This window comes from Triticum aestivum, chromosome 7A (genome assembly GCF_018294505.1).
Source record: "Triticum aestivum cultivar Chinese Spring chromosome 7A, IWGSC CS RefSeq v2.1, whole genome shotgun sequence".
NCBI lineage: Eukaryota > Viridiplantae > Streptophyta > Magnoliopsida > Poales > Poaceae > Triticum > Triticum aestivum.
In genome coordinates, this window is record NC_057812.1 from 267,384,967 (window position 1) to 267,404,020 (window position 19,054).

Sequence of the window (19,054 nt, forward strand, 5' to 3'; positions counted from 1 at the left end):
TATGTCTGGGTTGCATAACCGCTTGACTCAGCTGGGAGTTAATCTCCCGGATGACGCAGTCATTGATAGAATCCTTCAGTCGCTTCCACCGAGCTACAAGAGCTTTGTGATGAACTTCAACATGCAGGGGATGGAAAAGACCATTCCTGAAGTGTTTGCAATGCTGAAATCAGCAGAGGTAGAAGTCAAAAAGGAACATCAAGTGTTGATGGTGAATAAAACCACTAAGTTCAAAAAGGGCAAGGGTAAGAAGAACTTCAAGAAGGACGGCAAGGGAGTTGCCGCGCCCGGCAAGCAAGCTGCTGGGAAGAAGCCAAAGAATGGACCCAAGCCCGAGACTGAGTGTTTTTATTGCAAGGGAAGTGGTCACTGGAAGCGGAACTGCCCCAAATACTTAGCGGACAAGAAGGCCGGCATCACAAAAGGTATATGTGATATACATGTAATTGATGTGTACCTTACCAGTACTCGTAGTAGCTCTTGGGTATTTGATACCGGTGCAGTTGCTCACATTTGTAACTCAAAGCAGGAGCTGCGGAATAAGCGGAGACTGGCGAAGGACGAGGTGACAATGCACGTCGGGAATGGTTCCAAGGTCGATGTGATCGCCGTTGGCACGCTGCCTCTTCATTTACCTACGGGATTAGTTTTAAACCTCAATAATTGTTATTTAGTACCAGCTTTGAGCATGAACATTGTATTAGGATCTCGTTTAATACGAGATGGCTACTCATTTAAATCCGAGAATAATGGTTATTCTATTTATATGAGAGATATGTTTTATGGTCATGCTCCGATGGTGAATGGTTTATTCTTAATGAATCTCGAGCGTAATGCTACACATATTCATAGTGTGAGTACCAAGAGATGTAAGATTGATAATGATAGTCCCACATACTTGTGGCACTGCCGCCTTGGTCACATAGGTGTCAAACGCATGAAGAAGCTCCTTGCAGATGGACTTTTAGAGTCTCTTGATTATGAATCATTTGACACATACGAACCATGCCTCATGGGTAAAATGACCAAGACTCCGTTCTCAGGGACAATGGAGCGAGCGACCAACTTATTGGAAATCATACATATTGGTGTGTGTGGTCCAATGAGTGTTGAGGCCCGCGATGGCTATCGTTATGTTCTCACCCTCACTGATGACTTGAGTAGATATGGGTATATCTATTTAATGAAACACAAGTCTGAAACCTTTGAAAAGTTCAAGGAATTTCAGAGTGAGGTTGAGAATCAACATGACAGAAAAATCAAGTTTTTGCGATCAGATCGTGGAGGAGAATACTTGAGTCACGAATTTGGCACACACTTAAGAAAATGTGGAATAGTTTCACAACTCACGCCGCCTGGAACACCTCAGCGTAATGGTGTGTCCGAACGTCGTAATCGCACTCTATTAGATATGGTGCGATCTATGATGTCTCTTACCGATTTACCGCTATCTTTTTGGGGCTATGCTTTAGAGACTGCCACATTCACTTTAAATAGGGCTCCGTCGAAATCCGTTGAGACGACACCGTACGAATTATGGTTTGGGAAGAAACCTAAGCTGTCGTTTCTAAAAGTTTGGGGATGCGATGCTTATGTCAAGAAACTTCAACCTGAAAAGCTCGAACCCAAGTCGGAAAAATGCGTCTTCATAGGATACCCTAAAGAAACTATTGGGTATACCTTCTACCTCAGATCCGAAGGCAAGATCTTTGTTGCCAAGAATGGATCCTTTCTAGAGAAAGAGTTTCTCTCGAAAGAAGTAAGTGGGAGGAAAGTAGAACTTGATGAAGTATTACCCCTTGAACCGGAAAATGGCGCAACTCAAGAAAATGTTCCTGAGGTGCCTGCACCGACTAGAGAGGAAGTTAATAATGATGATCAAGATACTTATGATCAAGCTCCTACTGAAATTCGTAGGTCCACAAGGACACGTTCCGCACCAGAGTGGTACGGCAACCCTGTCTTGGAAATCATGTTGTTAGACAACGGTGAACCTTCGAACTATGAAGAAGCGATGGCGGGCCCGGATTCCGACAAATGGCTAGAAGCCATGAAATCCGAGATAGGATCCATGTATGAAAACGAAGTATGGACTTTGACTGACTTGCCCGTTGAGCGGCGAGCCATAGAAAATAAATGGATCTTTAAGAAGAAGACAGACGCGGATGGTAATGTGACCATCTATAAAGCTCGGCTTGTCGCTAAGGGTTATCGATAAGTTCAAGGAGTTGACTACAATGAGACTTTCTCATCGGTGGCGAAGCTAAAGTCCGTCCGAATCATGTTAGCAATTGCCGCATTCTATGATTATGAGATATGGCAAATGGACGTCAAAACGGCATTTCTTAATGGTTTCCTTAAGGTAGAATTGTATATGATGCAGTCGGAAGGTTTTGTCGATCCTAAGAATGCTAACAAGGTGTGCAAGCTCCAACGCTCAATTTATGGGCTGGTGCAAGCATCTCGGAGTTGGAACATTCGCTTTGATGAGATGATCAAAGCGTTTGGGTTTATGCAAACTTATGGAGAAGCCTGCGTTTACAAGAAAGTGAGTGGGAGCTCTGTAGCATTTCTCATATTGTATGTAGATGACATACTTTTGATGGGAAATGATATAGAACTTTTGGACAGCATTAAGGCCTACTTGAATAAGAGTTTTTCAATGAAGGACCTTGGAGAAGCAGCTTATATATTAGGCATCAAGATCTATAGAGATAGATCAAGACGCCTCATAGGTCTTTCACAAAGCACATACCTTGATAAGATATTGAAGAAGTTCAATATGGATCAGTCTAAGAAGGGGTTCTTGCCTGTGTTGCAAGCTATGAAATTGAGCTTAGCTCAATGTCCGACCGCGGCAGAAGATATAGAAGAGATGAGTGTCATCCCGTATGCCTCAGCCATAGGTTCTATTATGTATGCCATGCTGTGTACCAGACCTGATGTAAACCTTGCCGTAAGTTTGGTAGGAAGGTACCAAAGTAATCCCAGCAAGGAACACTGGACAGCGGTCAAAAATATCCTGAAGTACCTGAAAAGGACTAAGGAAATGTTTCTCGTTTATGGAGGTGACGAAGAGCTCGTCGTAAAGGGTTACGTCGACGCTAGCTTCGACACAGATCTGGATGACTCAAAGTCACAAACCGGATACATGTATATTTTGAATGGTGGGGTAGTAAGCTAGTGCAGTTGCAAGCAAAGCGTCGTGGCGGGATCTACATGTGAAGCGGAGTACATGGCAGCCTCGGAGGCAGCACATGAAGAAATTTGGGTGAAGGAGTTCATCACCGACCTAGGAGTCATACCCAATGCGTCGGGGCCAATCAAACTCTTCTGTGACAACACTGGAGCTATTGCACTTGCCAAGGAGCCCAGGTTTCACAAGAAGACCAGGCACATCAAGCGTCGCTTCAACTCCATTCGTGAAAATGTTCAAGATGGAGACAAAGATATTTGTAAAGTACATACGGACCTGAATGTAGCAGATCCGTTGACTAAACCTCTCCCTAGAGCAAAACATGATCAACACCAGAATTCCATGGGTGTTCGATTCATCACAATGTAACTAGATTATTGACTCTAGTGCAAGTGGGAGACTGTTGGAAATATGCCCTAGAGGCAATAATAAAAGCATTATTATTATATTTCCTTGTTCATGATAATTGTCTTTATTCATGCTATAATTGTGTTATCCGGAAATCGTAATACATGTGTGAATAATAGACACCAACATGTCCCTAGTAAGCCTCTAGTTGACTAGCTCGTTGATCAACAGATAGTCATGGTTTCCTGACTATGGACATTGGATGTCATTGATAACGAGATCACATCATTAGGAGAATGATGTGATGGACAAGACCCAATCCTAAACATAGCATAAGATCGTATAGTTTGTTTGCTAGAGTTTTTCCAATGTCAAGTATCCTTTCCTTAGACCATGAGATCGTGTAACTCCTGGATACCGTAGGAGTGCTTTGGGTGTACCAAACGTCACAACGTAACTGGGTGACTATAAAGGTATACTACGGGTATCTCCAAAAGTGTCTGTTGGGTTGACACGGATCAAGACTGGGATTTGTCACTCTGTATGACGGAGAGGTATCACTGGGCCCACTCGGTAATGCATCATCATTATGAGCTCAAAGTGACCAAGTGTCTGGTCATGGGATCATGCATTACGGTATGAGTAAAGTGACTTGCCGGCAATGAGATTGAACGAGGTATTGGGATACCGACGATCGAATCTCGGGCAAGTAACATACCGATTGACGAAGGGAATTGTATACGGGGTTGCTTGAATCCTCGACATCGTGGTTCATCCGATGAGATCATCGAGGTGCATGTGGGAGCCAACATGGGTATCCAGATCCCGCTGTTGGTTATTGACCGGAGAGCAATCTCGGTCATGTCTACATGTCTCCCGAATCCGTAGGGTCTACACACTTAAGGTTCGGTGACGCTAGGGTTGTAGGGATGTATATGCAGTAACCCGAATGTTGTTCGGAGTCCCGGATGAGATCTAGGATGTCACAAGGAGTTTCGGAATGGTCCGGAGGTAAAGAATTATATATAGGAAGTGCTATTTCGACCGTCGGGACAAGTTTCGGGGTCACCGGTATTGTACCGGGACCACCAGAAGGGTCCCGGGGGTCCACCGGGTGGGGCCACCTATCCCGGAGGGCCCCATGGGCTGAAGTGGGAAGGGATCCAGCCCAAAGTGGTCTGGGGCGCCACTTCCCCTAGGGCCCATGCGCCTAGGGTGGGGGAAACCCTAAAGGGGGGCGCCCCCTTGCTTGGGGGGCAAGCCCCCCACCCCTTGGCCGCCGCCCCCCCCCCCCTAGTCCCCCCTATATATAGTGGGGGGGGATGGAGGACCTCTGACCTTTGCCTTTGGTGCCTCCCTCTCCCTCTCCAACACATCCTCCTCCTCCATAGAGCTTGGCGAAGCCCTGCCGAAGTACTGCAGCTCCATCACCACCACGCCGTCGTGCTGCTGCTGGAGCCATCTTCCTCAAACTCTCCTTGCCCCTTGCTGGATCAAGAAGAAGGAGACGTCACGCTGACCGTACGTGTGTTGAACGCGGAGGTGCCGTCCGTTCGGCGCTAGGATCTCCGGTGATTTGGATCACGTCGAGTACGACTCCCTCATCCCCGTTCTTTGAACGCTTCCGCTCGCGATCTACAAGGTATGTAGATGCATCCAATCACTCGTTGCTAGATGAACTCATAGATGGATCTTGGTGAAACCGTAGGAAAAATTTTGTTTTCTGCAACGTTCCCCAACAGTAATGTCGGTCCGGGCCGCTTCATCCAACAATATCGCTGAACCAAAGTGTGACATGCTGGTAAGCAGTATGACTTGTATTTCCCACAACTCACTTGTGTTCTACTCGTGCATATAACATCTACGCATAAAACCTGGCTCGGATGCCACTGTTAGGGAACGTAGTAATTTCAAAAAAAATCCTATGCACACCCAGGATCATGGTGATGCATAGCAACGAGAGGGGAGAGTGTGTCCACGTACCCTCGTAGACCGAAAGCAGAAGTGTTAGCACAACACGGTTGATGTAGTCGTATGTCTTCACAATCCGACCGGTCCAAGTACCGAACGCACGGCACCTTCGAGTTCTGCACACGTTCAACTCAATGACGTCCCGCAAGCTCCAATCCAGCAAAGCTTCACATGAGAGTTTCGCCAGCACGACGGTGTGGTGATGGTGATGATGATGCTACCGACGTAGGGCTTCGCCTAAGCACCGCTACGATATAACCGAGGTGGAATATGGTGGAGGGGGGCACCGCACACGGCTGGAATAGATCAACTGATCAACTTGTGTGTTCTAGGGTGCCCCCTGCCCCCGTATATAAACGATCAAGGGGGAGGCGGCCGGCCAGGAGGAGGGCGCGCCAGGGAGGGAGTCCTACTCCCACCGGGAGTAGGACTCCTCCTTTTCCTTGTTGGAGTAGGAGAGGGAAGGAAGGGAGAGAGGAGGAGAAGGAAAAAGGGGGAGCCCCCCTTCTTGTACAATTCGGACTAGAGGGGCAGGGGCGCGCGGCTGCCCTGGCCGCCCCTCCTCTTCTCCCACTAAGGCCCATGAGGCCCAATTAACTCCCCGGGGGGTTCCGGTAACCCCTCGGTACTCCGTTTGTTATCCGAAACCACTCGGAACACTTCCGGTGTCCGAATATAGTCGTCCAATATATCGATCTTTACGTCTCGACCATTTTGAGACTCCTCGTCATGTTCGTGATCATATCCGGGACTCCGAACTACCTTAGGTACATCAAAGCACAAAAACGCATAATACCGATCGTCACCAAACTTTAAGTGTGCGGACCCTACGGGTTCGAGAACTATGTAGACATGACCGAGGCACGTCTCCAGTCAATAACCAATAGCGGAACCTGGATGCTCATATTGGTTCCTACATATTTTACGAAGATCTTTATCGGTCAAACTGCATAACAACATACGTTGTTCCCTTTGTCATGGGTATGTTACTTGCCCGAGATTCGATCGTCGGTATCTCAATACCTAGTTCAATCTCGTTACGGGCAAGTCTCTTTACTCGTTCCGTAATGCATCATCCTGCAACTAACTCATTAGTCACATTGCTTGCTAGGCTTATAGTGATGTGCATTACCGAGAGGGCCCAGAGATACCTCTCCGACAATCAGAGTGACAAATCCTAATCTCGAAATATGCCAACTCAACAAGTACCTTCGGAGACACCTGTAGAGCACCTTTATAATTACCCAGTTACGTTGTGACGTTTGGTAGCACACAAAGTGTTTCTCCGGTAAACAGGAGTTGCATAATCTCATAGTCATAGGAACATATATATAAGTCATGAAGAAAGCAATAGCAACATACTAAATGATCAAGTGCTAAGCTAACGGAATGGGTCAAGTCAATCACATCATTCTCCTAATGATGTGATCCCGTTAATCAAATGGCAACCCATGTCTATGGCTAGGAAACATAACCATCTTTGATCAACGAGCTAGTCAAGTAGAGGCATACTAGTGATACTTTGTTTGTCTATGTATTCACACATGTATTATGTTTCCAGTTAATACAATTCTAGCATGAATAATAAACATTTATCATGATATAAGGAAATAAATAATAACTTTATTATTGCCTCTAGGGCATATTTCCTTCACACAGAGCATATGAGATGTTCCAAGAGCTGAAAATGGTTTTCCAAGCTCATGCCAGGGTCGAGAGGTATGAAGCCTCCGACAAGTTCTATAGTTGTAAGATGGAGGAAAACAGTTCTGTGAGCGAGCATATACTCAAAATGTCTGGGTTGCCCAACCGCTTGTCTCAGCTAGGAGTTAACCTTCCAGATGACTCGGTCTTTGAAAGAATTCTCCAATCACTTCCACCTAGCTACAAGAGCTTTGTGATGAACTACAATATGCAAGGGATGGAGAAGTCCATTCCTGAGTTATATTCGATGCTGAAATCAGTGAAGGTGGAGATAAAAAAGGAACATCAAGTTTTGATGGTGAATAAGACCACTAGTTTCAAGAAAGGCAAGGGTAAGAAGAACTTCAAAAAGGACGGTAAGGGAGTTGCCGCGCCCAGTAAGTCAGTTGCCAGGAAGAAGCCAAAGAATGAACCCAAGCCTGAGACTGAGTGCTTTTATTGCAAGGGAAATGGTCACTAGAAGCGGAACTACTCCAAGTACTTAGCGGATAAGAAGGCCGGCAACGCCAAAGGTATATATGATATACATGTTATTGATGTGTACCTTACCAGCGCTCATAGTAGCTCCTGGGTATTTGATACCGGTGCGGTTGCTCATATTTGTAACTCAAAACATGAGCTACGGAATAATAACCGTATCTAAAATTTACCAAAAAAATCTACAATAATGGTAAATTTTAGATAACAATAATTTTTAGAAGTTTACACGTGACCCCTTTGATAAATATTTTACATTTTTCCATGTGACTGGTATAATTTTTCTTCATTTGCCGTGCCACATAGAGATTTTTTTTCATATCAACGTACTATGTTCTTTTTGAGTTTGCCATCAACTAGAGAACCAAAATTCTAAATTTTCCATGACAGAAAGTTTTCTATATTTTCCATGAATTAGAGATCATTCAATGTCATATTCCAGGGCAAATTGCATTGATAGACCATGGCAATTTTATCCAAAACATGGCAAAAAAACATAACCATCACAATTTGGTTTTCCCTTGGACCGTGGCAAATTTAATGTCAATTCCATGGCAAATTTATTTTTTAGAGCCACGACAAATTAATTTCTTCCTCAAACATGGCAATTTTTATTTTCTAATCCATGGCAACTTTATTGCAAAGACATGGTAACTTTATTTTCATAGTCATGGCAATTTTGTTTTCAGAAGCATGGCTTGGACCCATGGCAAAATTATTTTCAGAACCATGGCAATTGTTTTTCTTTGCCTATGTTTTGCAACGTTCTGATCTTAACCACAAAAGGTTTTTGGTACATTACAGGGCAATTTTATTATTTCTACTATGGAAACTTATTATTTTCAGTCCATGCAATTTATATGTTATGACAAAGAAAATATAGAGCACGGCAATTTTATTATAAGATCTTGCCAAATTTCATGTACGTATTTTTATTATTTAATATTCAAATTTTCCATATACATGGAGATTTTAGATGTTGTGGCAAATTAAATTTCAGAGCTATGTCGATTTATTTTTCTACGCATTGGGCAATTTTTCATACACATCAAATTACATGCATTATATGTATTGTCATATTTAATCGCTGGCTATGTAGTAGTTTTATTGTAAGACAGATGACATAACTATTTTTTTAGCTTTTTCAAAGTCTTTTTCTTTGTAGTGCTATAAAACTAAGCCATTCTTTTGTCCTCTTTCCTTGCCCTGTGCTTTTGGGCGCCTCTATGTCTCGCTTATAGCAAGACGTAGAGAATCCTCACGTCAAGGGGAGTTTGAGATGGGCTAGCCAAGGAGTGAGGGAGGTCACAACCTCATTTTTTTAATTTTATGTTTTCATTTTTTGCTTTTGTTTTTTCACTTTTGTTTATACATCCAAATATTCTAAATAAATTTATTACAAGAAACTTCTCTATCTTTTTACTTATCTCTTACTACTTAAAAGGACTCCCGTTTCACCCTCTCCTTCGTCCAACCTATCTATGTCCTACCTATCCCTTTTCATGTATGACTTTTTCTTCCATTTATGATTTTCATCCTAAATAATAGTAATATTCTTGGGTAAGTCAATAAGTTCTTACCAAATAACTGCTTAACAATAAGATGACATATTTCTCTCATCTCTGATCTTTCTCTTAAATAATATTTCTTTGGTAATTCAAAAAATTCATACCAAATAAGTGTTAACAATAAGATGACAGCTAAATCATGGCAATTGCATACGAAATCTTGCTAATATTTTAGTGCACAAATGTAATAGTAGACATGCAATCACGGGCTAATCTATTAGAATGTTCATAGCCCCGTTGTAACGCACGGGCAATTATCTAGTATACATAAAAGAATGTAAGGTTTCATGTTTCACTTTTCTTTCCATCACCCCTTCGTCCAACCGTCCCCGTATGATAATCAAACACCTTAATTTACTTACCTTCTGAATTAATTTCACTTTAGTTTACTAACCAAACTTCTCATCAAAATATAAGGTAATCACATACAGGATTTGATAAGCATTTATTTACACAATCGTATTAATACGGGATTAGTGGCTAACATACTAGAATATTAATATACATTGCAACGCACATGCATTTCCTAGTTACATAAGAAAATTGAAAAAAATTAACCAAGCGTCTAAAAAGTGCTAAAGGTGTACAGATAAAATGTTTCTCATGTATACGAAAACTTTATACATAAAATATACAGCGGGTGTGTGAAAAAGGTCCGTGTATTTAAAAATGTTAATCTTGTATTTGGAAAATATTAACCAAGCATTTGAAAAAAGAATGTGTACAGAAAACTTGTTGACCACATATTGGAGAATTTTATTAGAAAAAATGTATTAGATGTATAAAAATGGACAATTTGTATGAAATAATTGGACATAAAAAAATATAAGTTTTCAAAGCAATAATAATCATGTATTTTAACATGGTAAACGAGTATATAAAAATGTTTTTGATGAATACAAACTTTTTTGAATGTGTACTCAATTTTTTTGACATGTGTTGGACAAGAAAGAAGCTGGTAAAATCGATAAAGAAACTAAGAAAAAGGAAGGAAACTAGTAAAAACCAAAAGGAAAAAAACAAAAAATGAAAATGAAAAGTAAAGAAAACCAATGCAAAAGAATGGCAACCGAGAACGAAAAGAGAAAAACAAAGAAAAACAATTAAAACCAAGAAGGAAAAAGGAAAAACAAACAAATTGAAGAAAGAAAAGCATAAAATAGGGAAAACCGAGAAAGAACAAATGAAAAGAAAGAAAGAAAAGAAGGAAAAACTAGTGAAAATCGTGAAAGAAACGAAGATAACTGGTGAAAAAACAAAGAAAATAGAAAATAAAAAGAATAAGAAACAGATAAAATCAAAATAAAAAACATAACAAAATGAAAAAGGGGGAAAAAGAGACCAAACCTATCATGTGCACAGTGTGAGACTACAACCGGCGATTGTTGAACGTACATGGATCGAGAAAAATAAACAAATGGGCCGGCCCAGCTACAACACGGAGAGCCGAAAGTTTCAGCGAGACTGAATGATTTCTCGCTATGAGCCAAATATAGTCCTACTGGTTTCTTAAAGAGTTCACCAAGCGGGTCCATCAGACGAAATGTTGCTCGTTCTTGGGAATGGTTCGACAAAATCAACAGTTAAGTGGTATCCCTTGCAAAGATCACTCCCAAATCATTATGTGCTGACAAGTGGCAATCTGGGAGTTTCCTTTTTCATAAATTGGAACTCAAAACATTTTATCCTTTAAACCATGTGTCCAAATTATCAACCGTTTTAACTGTTGGATTTCACGCGTCGAGATATTCAAAACTAAATCACATTGTACTAGGTTTTGATGCACTTTTTCACAAAAAAACCAATAGAAAAAACTATGGTCGGAACATTTTTTATTCCTTTTCTTTCCAAGAGGCACAACTATGCTTCCCGCAGAAGCAAATTTGTGCCTCTCATGGTAAGCATTTTTTTCCTCTTTCGAGAAGCACAATTGTGCCTCTCAAGGAAGCAAACGTGTACCTCCACAATAAGCAAAACATGTGTCTCTCGGGAAAGAAAAAAATACATATTTTTATCCTTTCTTTTCGAGAGGCAGCCTCTCGCGAAAGGAAATATGTGCCTCTGTGAGAAGCAAATTTGTTTCTCTCGTGAAAGCAAAAAAAATACTTTGTTTTCCTTTTCTGAGAAGCATATATGTGCCTCTCGCAGAAGCAAATATGTGCCTACACAAAAGGCAAACATGTGCATCCACAAGAAGCAAACATGTTCCTCTTATGAAAGCAAAAAAACACGCTTTTTTTCCTTTTCGAGAGGCACAAATGTGACTCTCATGGAAGCAAAAAAGAAACTCTTTTTGTGTTTTTTTAATCTCCAAAATCTTGTGAAAACCTGGCGGAAACTGAAAAGCCAAAAAAGCCATCTAAACCCTGAAAACACATACAATTTTTTTTCAAAAACAAAATTCTAAGAGAGTGCCCAAAAGCAACACGTGACGACGGCTGAGAGGGCGCGAAGTGATACGATGTCAGCCCACGGGGACATATCGGGTGCACCAACGCAATTGGTGCTACCTACGCACTGGTCCCCCGTTGCACATTAAAAGTGTTAGAAAAAATCTGACAAAAATTTAGTGCATTGACACAACACCAATGTATATTGTCACAAAAATTCCAATTAAAATTTGAACAAAATATGTATGTGGCAACCGTGTGACAGATTGCAAAACTACCACATGGTTCCCAAGCCCTTCGATCGGCATCCCAGGCATGATCCTCTTTTCCCGTTTTCTGATTTTGCATATCCCGGTCATGTTCCTCCCGTCTTCCTCCCCCACGCCTAGCCGACGGCGCCTTACTCCACTTCCTCCTCCCGGGCTTCAAACCTGAGCCTGCGGTCGTGTCTGGACCCAACGCCTCATCATGCCCCAGCCAGATCCATTCCCTGGTGCCCGCCCCAGCGAGCGCCTCTTCATCCTGCCCCCACGTGACTCCTACCGCCGCACGCCCATACCTTTTCTCAATCCCTCCGACGCGGCCCGCTCCACCAGCCGGCGCCCAGCCATGGCGGCGCCCAACGCGGGTGGCTTCACCGGCTGGAGTCCCCCGGTGAGGTGAAGGGCCGGGGATTTTTGTCGGGAGCATGGCTCATGCATGTAGGCGAGAGACAGGTATGGACCTCGCCCTGAAACCGAACAGAGGCGAGGACAACGTCGGGGCCAGGCGAGCTGCTACGACGCTGCAGAGGGAGATGATGGTGTGGGTTGTCATGGAGAGGAAGGGCGGGAGTGGCGGCAGCGACACCGATGACCAGGCGGCCATGACCAGGGGACGTTCCAATCTTTGGCGACTTGGTCTCTTCGACCTCTCCTACTTCGCCGTTCCACAAGTTGATTCCATTCTTCTGCAAATGCATATACTGCTCTTGCTTGAGGTTGCTCTGCTCTACTCAGGTCCCTATGATGGATTTCTCTGAAGTTTAGGTTTCTCCGTCTTTCAAATAGGTGTTTGTTTTCAGAGCATTACTATCTGTTCAACCGAGAGTCTTGTCTTCCTGGTTGATGGTGGTTGATGGTACCATCAAGATTAATAAAAGAAGCTGGGCTATGGATTTGGACCTCTCATTCTGCATGATTTTGTTTCCTCCAAGGCGACTCAAGATAATGCGATTTCTGAATCTACTGAAGTCTGAACTATTTGTCTGTTTGTGCCTAATGGTGAGATGGCATATGCTAATATGCAGATGATGAGTGTCCCCTTACATGTACCTAATCTTGTCAATGCTAAAGAAGATCAGTAAGGAGCAGATCAACAATGTAAATATCAGCACTTTGCAATGTGCTCCTCTGGTTATTACAGTAGTAGTAAAGAAAAAATCATAACACTCATTTGGATGTGTAACATGCATCTTTTTTTGGATCCATGATGATGAATTGCTGTTGTTTTTGGTTCATGCATGACATGGCTTGCAGCTCCAATACCGTACCTAGTTCATGAAAATATACCACCGTGTAACTTCTGTGTAAATATGACGGTACTATACAGGCCACAAAGCTCATAAATCAGGTACAAACATCTGGTAATTTTTTGCCCAGGAAAAAATTGTTTAAAAATTTACCCCGGTAACTTCTATGTAAATACCTTGATAATATGCACAGTACCGATATGATAATTTGCACACGAACACCTTGGTAACATTTTGGCCCCGAAGGAAAAAAGATATCAAAAATATACTCCCGGTAACTTATGTGTAAATAGCAAGATTATATACACATTGTATGCGTAGTAACTTACTTAGCCTACGTATAACTTTTGCTCTAGAAAAAAATTGTTTAAGAACCCCCATCCTAGTAAATTCCGTGTTACGTGTGTAAACTTTGGGCCAGGGAAAAAAGTTGTTTAAAAACATATCACGGTAACTTATGTGTAAATACGTTGATAATATGCACACCACATATATGATAACTTGCACATGAACACCCGATGAATTTTTAACTCTAGAGGGAAAATTGTTTGAAAACATACCCCGATAATTTCGGTGTAAATTGTATGCTAATATACGCATCACAGACTCGATAACTCACGGACAAACACAATGGTAATGTTTTTGACCGAGAAAAAGTAGTTGAAAAAATACCTCATAACTTATCTGAAAATAGCACGGTAATATATGAAACACATACTCGATAACTTACATACAAACACCGTAGTAACTTTTTTTGACAGGGAGAAAAACTTGTTGAATAATATAACCTCAGTGACGTACATGATAACTTAGTACACACACTATGGTAACTTTTTAGACCGGGAGAAAAAAATTGTTGAAAACATATACCCCAGATAACTTATGTGAAAATAACATAATAATATACGAACTGCATGCTCGATAACTTACGTATAACAACGCGGTAATTTTGACCAAAAGGAAAATAGTTCTTGAAAAACATACTCTCTTCCTCGCGGTAACTTATGTGAAAATAGCACGGTGATATGTGAACCATATACCCGACAACTTACGAGAAACACCACGGTATTTTTTGAGAGAAAAGGTTGTTCAAAACATACCCCGATAACTTATGTGAAAATAGCACGGTAATATACGAACCACATACCCGATAATTTACGTACAAATACCACGGTAACTTTTGACCAAGGAAAAAAAGTTGTTGAAAAACATCCTCCAATAAATTATGTGAAAATAGCATGGTAATATATGAATCACTTACCTGATAACTTAAGTACAAACACCGCGGTAACTTTTGACAAGGGGGCAAAAGTTGCTAGAAAATATAACCCTGATAACTTATGTGGAAATACCACGGTAGGTTGCATATTCCAGGCATGCTAACTTATGTAGCCGAGGTGTGATAACTTCTGATTCAAAAAAAGTCGTTGGAACATACCAACATGGGATCTAGTTTCGAAGATTTCATCGCGATGAATCTTTTATGTGAATACGATTTTTACATCGAACCGACGGTTTGAGCTACAAAACATTTTAAAATTTGAAAACAAGGAAAATCTAGGATGAGATCTACTTTTTTGTCTTCTAGCGATGCATGTAATTAGAGAAAAGAATACACGTGGAATAAGAGTGATTCATCCTAATAATACAATTATGCATGTATTTAGATGGAAGAAAGGTGTGTGGTACTTTTAGCTATATGGCACACGTGTGCCAAATATCAAGGTTCAAATTTGAAACATTGTTTGAGATATAAAAATAATAAATTTGACATTGAATAGTATATAACACAAGTTGAGCTTTAGTTTAGGCCCATTAGCACATTGATGTTAAATTTGTCATTTTTATCTCAAGCAATGTTGTGAACTTTGATTTGAATTTTTATGACAACATACATTGATGGTGTGTCAATTGAATAATTTGTTGTAAATTTTTTAAAACTTTTTAATGTGCAACAGGGACCGATGCACCGGTACTACCAATTGCCCCGTGCATCAAATACGTTCCCGTCAGCCCACCCCTCAGTTAGTTGCTCTCACGATTCGTTTGTTCTAGACCTGCTCGGATCCGACACATTGGAGTCCAAAGAAAATCGATGTAGTAACCAAACCACCTTCCTTGTGCTAATTCGGCCTTGCAACTATACCTGGCCATGGGCAGCCCGGCCCGGTCGGCCCGACCTTGTCCATGGGCCGGGCTCGGGCCTAAATTTTGAGCCCGAAGCCCGGGCCGGGCTGGGCCCGGGCCCGTCAATTTCACCATTTAAGGAAGAGGCTTGGCCCGTGGCCCGAGGCCTGACGGGCTTTTAGTGTGATGGGCCGGTCTTGGACCCGATTTTTAGGCCTGACGGCCGGGCTCGGGCCTGGTTTTTTTTGCGTCGGGTTTTGGTTGGCCCGGCCCGAGGAATGGCCAGGTATACTTGCAACCTGCTACGTACGCGTTTCAAAACAAAACCTCTTACGAACGCTGACTGGAATCCGATCGCAACTCTACCAGCCCCGATCCTATATACTACATCGCCGGGGCCGACGCATCAGCCTCCCGAAACACGCAACACGAGCCAAGCCAGAGCAACTCGTACCGTCGTGCGCACTCTCGCCGTGAATCCATAGCTCTCGATCATCGACTGTCGACGACCTACCAAGACAAGCGCGACACCTGCGCGACCATGGCGGGCGGCAGCAAGGCCGCGGCCGCCGTGGCCGTGGTCTTGGCCTTCCTACTCTTCGCCCTCGCCTCGTCAGCAGCAGCCGCCGCACCCGACATGTCCATCGTCTCGTACAACTCGGCGCACGCCGTCCGTGGGCTGGAGCGGACGGAGGCCGAGGTGCGCGCGATGTACGACCACTGGCTGGCGCGGCACGGCCGCTCGTACAGTGCACTCGGCGAGTACGACCGCCGCTTCCAGGCGTTCTGGGACAACCTCAGGCTCGTCGACGCCCACAACGCCGACGCCGACGCCCACGGGTTCCGCCTCGGGATGAACCGCTTCGCCGACCTCACCAACGACGAGTTCCGCGCGGCCTACCTCGGCGCCATCCCGAGCGGCCAAGGCCGCCACGCCGTCGGCGAGAGGTACCTCCACGACGGCGCCGAGACGCTGCCGGAGTCCGTGGACTGGAGGACAAAGGGCGCCGTGGCGCCCGTGAAGAACCAGGGCCAGTGCGGCAGCTGCTGGGCGTTCTCGGCGGTCGGCGCGGTGGAAGGCATCAACAAGATCGTCACCGGCGACCTGGTGACGCTGTCGGAGCAGGAGCTGGTGGAGTGCGCGAGGAACGGGCAGAACAGCGGGTGCAACGGCGGGATGATGGAGGACGCGTTCGACTTCATCGCCCGGAACGGCGGCATCGACACGGAGGAAGACTACCCCTACACCGCCAGGGACGGCAGGTGCGACCTCGCCAAGAGGGGCCGCACGGTGGTGTCCATCGACGGCTTCGAGTCCGTGCCCGAGAATGACGAGCTGTCGCTGAAGAAGGCGGTGGCGCACCAGCCCGTGAGCGTGGGCATCGAGGCCGGCGGCCCCGAGTTCCAGCTGTACGAGTCGGGGGTGTTCACCAGCAGGTGCGGCACGGAGCTGGACCACGGCGTGGTGGCGGTGGGGTACGGGACCGACAATGGCAGGGACTACTGGAGCGTGCGCAACTCATGGGGCCCGGACTGGGGCGAGGGCGGCTACATCCGGATGGAGCGCAACGTCACCGCGCGCACCGGCAAGTGCGGCATCGCCATGATGGCGTCCTACCCCGTCAAGAACGGGCCCAACCCGGCACCCAAGCCGCCAAACCCGCCGAAGCCGAAGCCGGTGGCCTGCGACCGCCACAGCAAGTGCCCGGCGGGGAGCACCTGCTGCTGCACCCACGGCGTCAGGAAGACGTGCTTCGTCTGGGGGTGCTGCCCTGCCAAGGGCGCCACCTGCTGCAAGGACGGCGCCACCTGCTGCCCGTCCGACTACCCTGTCTGCAACGCCGAGAACCGCACTTGCTCCAAGGTACCAAACAACGACTATCCAATCTCCAATCTATTCCTCTCGATGTGTTGATTTCTGGGACTAATTTGCATTGCACGAATTTCGTTGAGTTTGTGCTGATATTTTTGCATGGATGGTTTTGGTTTTGTTTGACAGAGCAAGAACAGCCCGTACACCGTGGAGGCGCTCATCCGTACTCCGGCCAAGCGAAGCAGGACAACGACGCTTGATTTAGTGTTCTCCGAATTGGACATCTAGGCTTTTTTTTCCTTATTATTTTTTAGCGCATACTCCTTAGTTACAATAGTACTAGGACTAGTATATTAAATTTGTATTAGGACTATATATGTACATACGAGATACGAGAATTTCTACCTTTATTGAAGATCAAACACTCCTTCTATTATTGTCATGACTTAAATTGGGTGTTTAAAGAAAATGAATTTATTACAGAAGCCCATCGAAAGTATAAAGCAAGCATAATAAGAATTACATCGAGATCTTTGGACAATCGAACAACCACTACCGCCGTCAGAACAAGTTGCCAAAGCGTTGTTGTCGCCACTCCCTTACCGAACTTTGTCAATGATAGCCTCCAAGACTTTGTGCACGTGGCCGTAAATACCCCACAGTCGTTGTTGTTGAACCATTGAAATGATTTGAAGTACCTGACACCAAATATTGTCATCGCCCACGCGCGATGATAACCCTAACCTTGCCAATCTCACCATTGTCAACACACGATGAGAACCCTAACCTCGCCTCCCCAAGAAGACGACATGAATCTATCTCGAAGCTTTGTCCAAATGAATGAACTCAAGGAGGCCCAGAATACTAACTCGAAGATGAAGTGTTGTCATCCGCGCGAGCGTCGACCTTGCAAGGACTAAAACCCTTAACCTAAACTACTAGCCAGATCCGAGGCATCGGGATTCTCCTACCGGCCACTGAAATTCTCCTATCGGCCGTCGGAACGATAGGTGAATCCATGTGCTCGCTGAGGAGAGCCTTGAAGGGTGAGTTTGCCCTAACTGCTAAATTGGGTACTTATTCATTAATAGTATGTACGTCATCAGTCATGATGGGAAAATTCATATAAAACCTGGTCGTGGGCTTCAGATATATAGACTAACTCCATTGAGCGACACCTAGCAATACGATTTTTTTTTTTAAAAAAAACTAGGCGATATATCCTGGCCCAACCCTTTCCCAAAACTTGATTCCAAGTTTAGTGTGCTCGCCCCAACGGTGATATCATCACGGCAAAGACGGCGGTGACACAACCAGATGGCGGCATTCAATCGCCTGACTCCATTGTCGTCTTGTCAGACTGTTTGAATTTTTCTAGATTGCTTTGGTGCCAAGACCAAGCGAGAGGACTCGTGACACGACAACCAGCATCGTACTTGTCCGACATCAAGAAGCCTGGCCACAACCAGTGGTAGGAGGAGCGTAATTGTGCAGGATTATAAATCCGGACGGAGTTTGACCAAAATGCAATGGAACTTATAAATCCGGACGGAGATAGTACTAGGTAAGTTCTCTATTCAAGAAAACAAAAAGAACAAATTGATCAGAGTGGAATTTGATCTAGATTAATCATGATTTGAATACTATATTTAAGTGCAGGATTTTTTTAGAAAAAGTAGAATATTTATTTATTATTGTAATCAATGGTGCGGCCCTACCGGGGGACTCCTTTTTGAAGAAAATAAAAAAAGGCAAATATGACCAGAGTTTTTCGGGCCTAGTTTACCCTTTGTATTTTGTGTTGAGCTTTGATCCTTAATTTAACTAATAAAATATAACTTTTATATATTTAAAATAATATCATTAAAACTGCTTTAAATACGAATCCAATGCTATAAATTTTATGGTGTATAACTTATATTTTGCTAGTTAATTTTTTGGTCAAAATTT

The 19,054-nt window shown here is 43.9% G+C and overlaps 1 protein-coding gene across 1 annotated transcript; it reads left to right on the forward strand.

Annotated features, from left to right (window-relative positions):
* Positions 1 to 15,713: 15,713 nt before the first annotated feature.
* Positions 15,714 to 17,514, forward strand: LOC123150292 (cysteine protease 1). The gene is made up of 2 exons (XM_044570128.1): positions 15,714 to 17,155; positions 17,291 to 17,514. Exons 1-2 carry the CDS (start codon positions 15,833 to 15,835, stop codon positions 17,390 to 17,392), a joined length of 1,425 nt encoding a protein of 474 aa, XP_044426063.1. The 5' UTR covers positions 15,714 to 15,832; the 3' UTR covers positions 17,393 to 17,514.
* The last annotated feature ends 1,540 nt before the right edge of the window (positions 17,515 to 19,054 follow it).

Coding starts and splice junctions, on each gene's coding strand:
- LOC123150292 (XM_044570128.1), top strand. CDS start 15,833: ATGGCGGGCGGCAGCAAGGCCGCGGCCGCCGTGGCCGTGGTCTTGGCC. Junction 17,156..17,290: donor AGAACCGCACTTGCTCCAAG/GTACCAAACAAC, acceptor TTTGTTTGACAG/AGCAAGAACAGCCCGTACAC.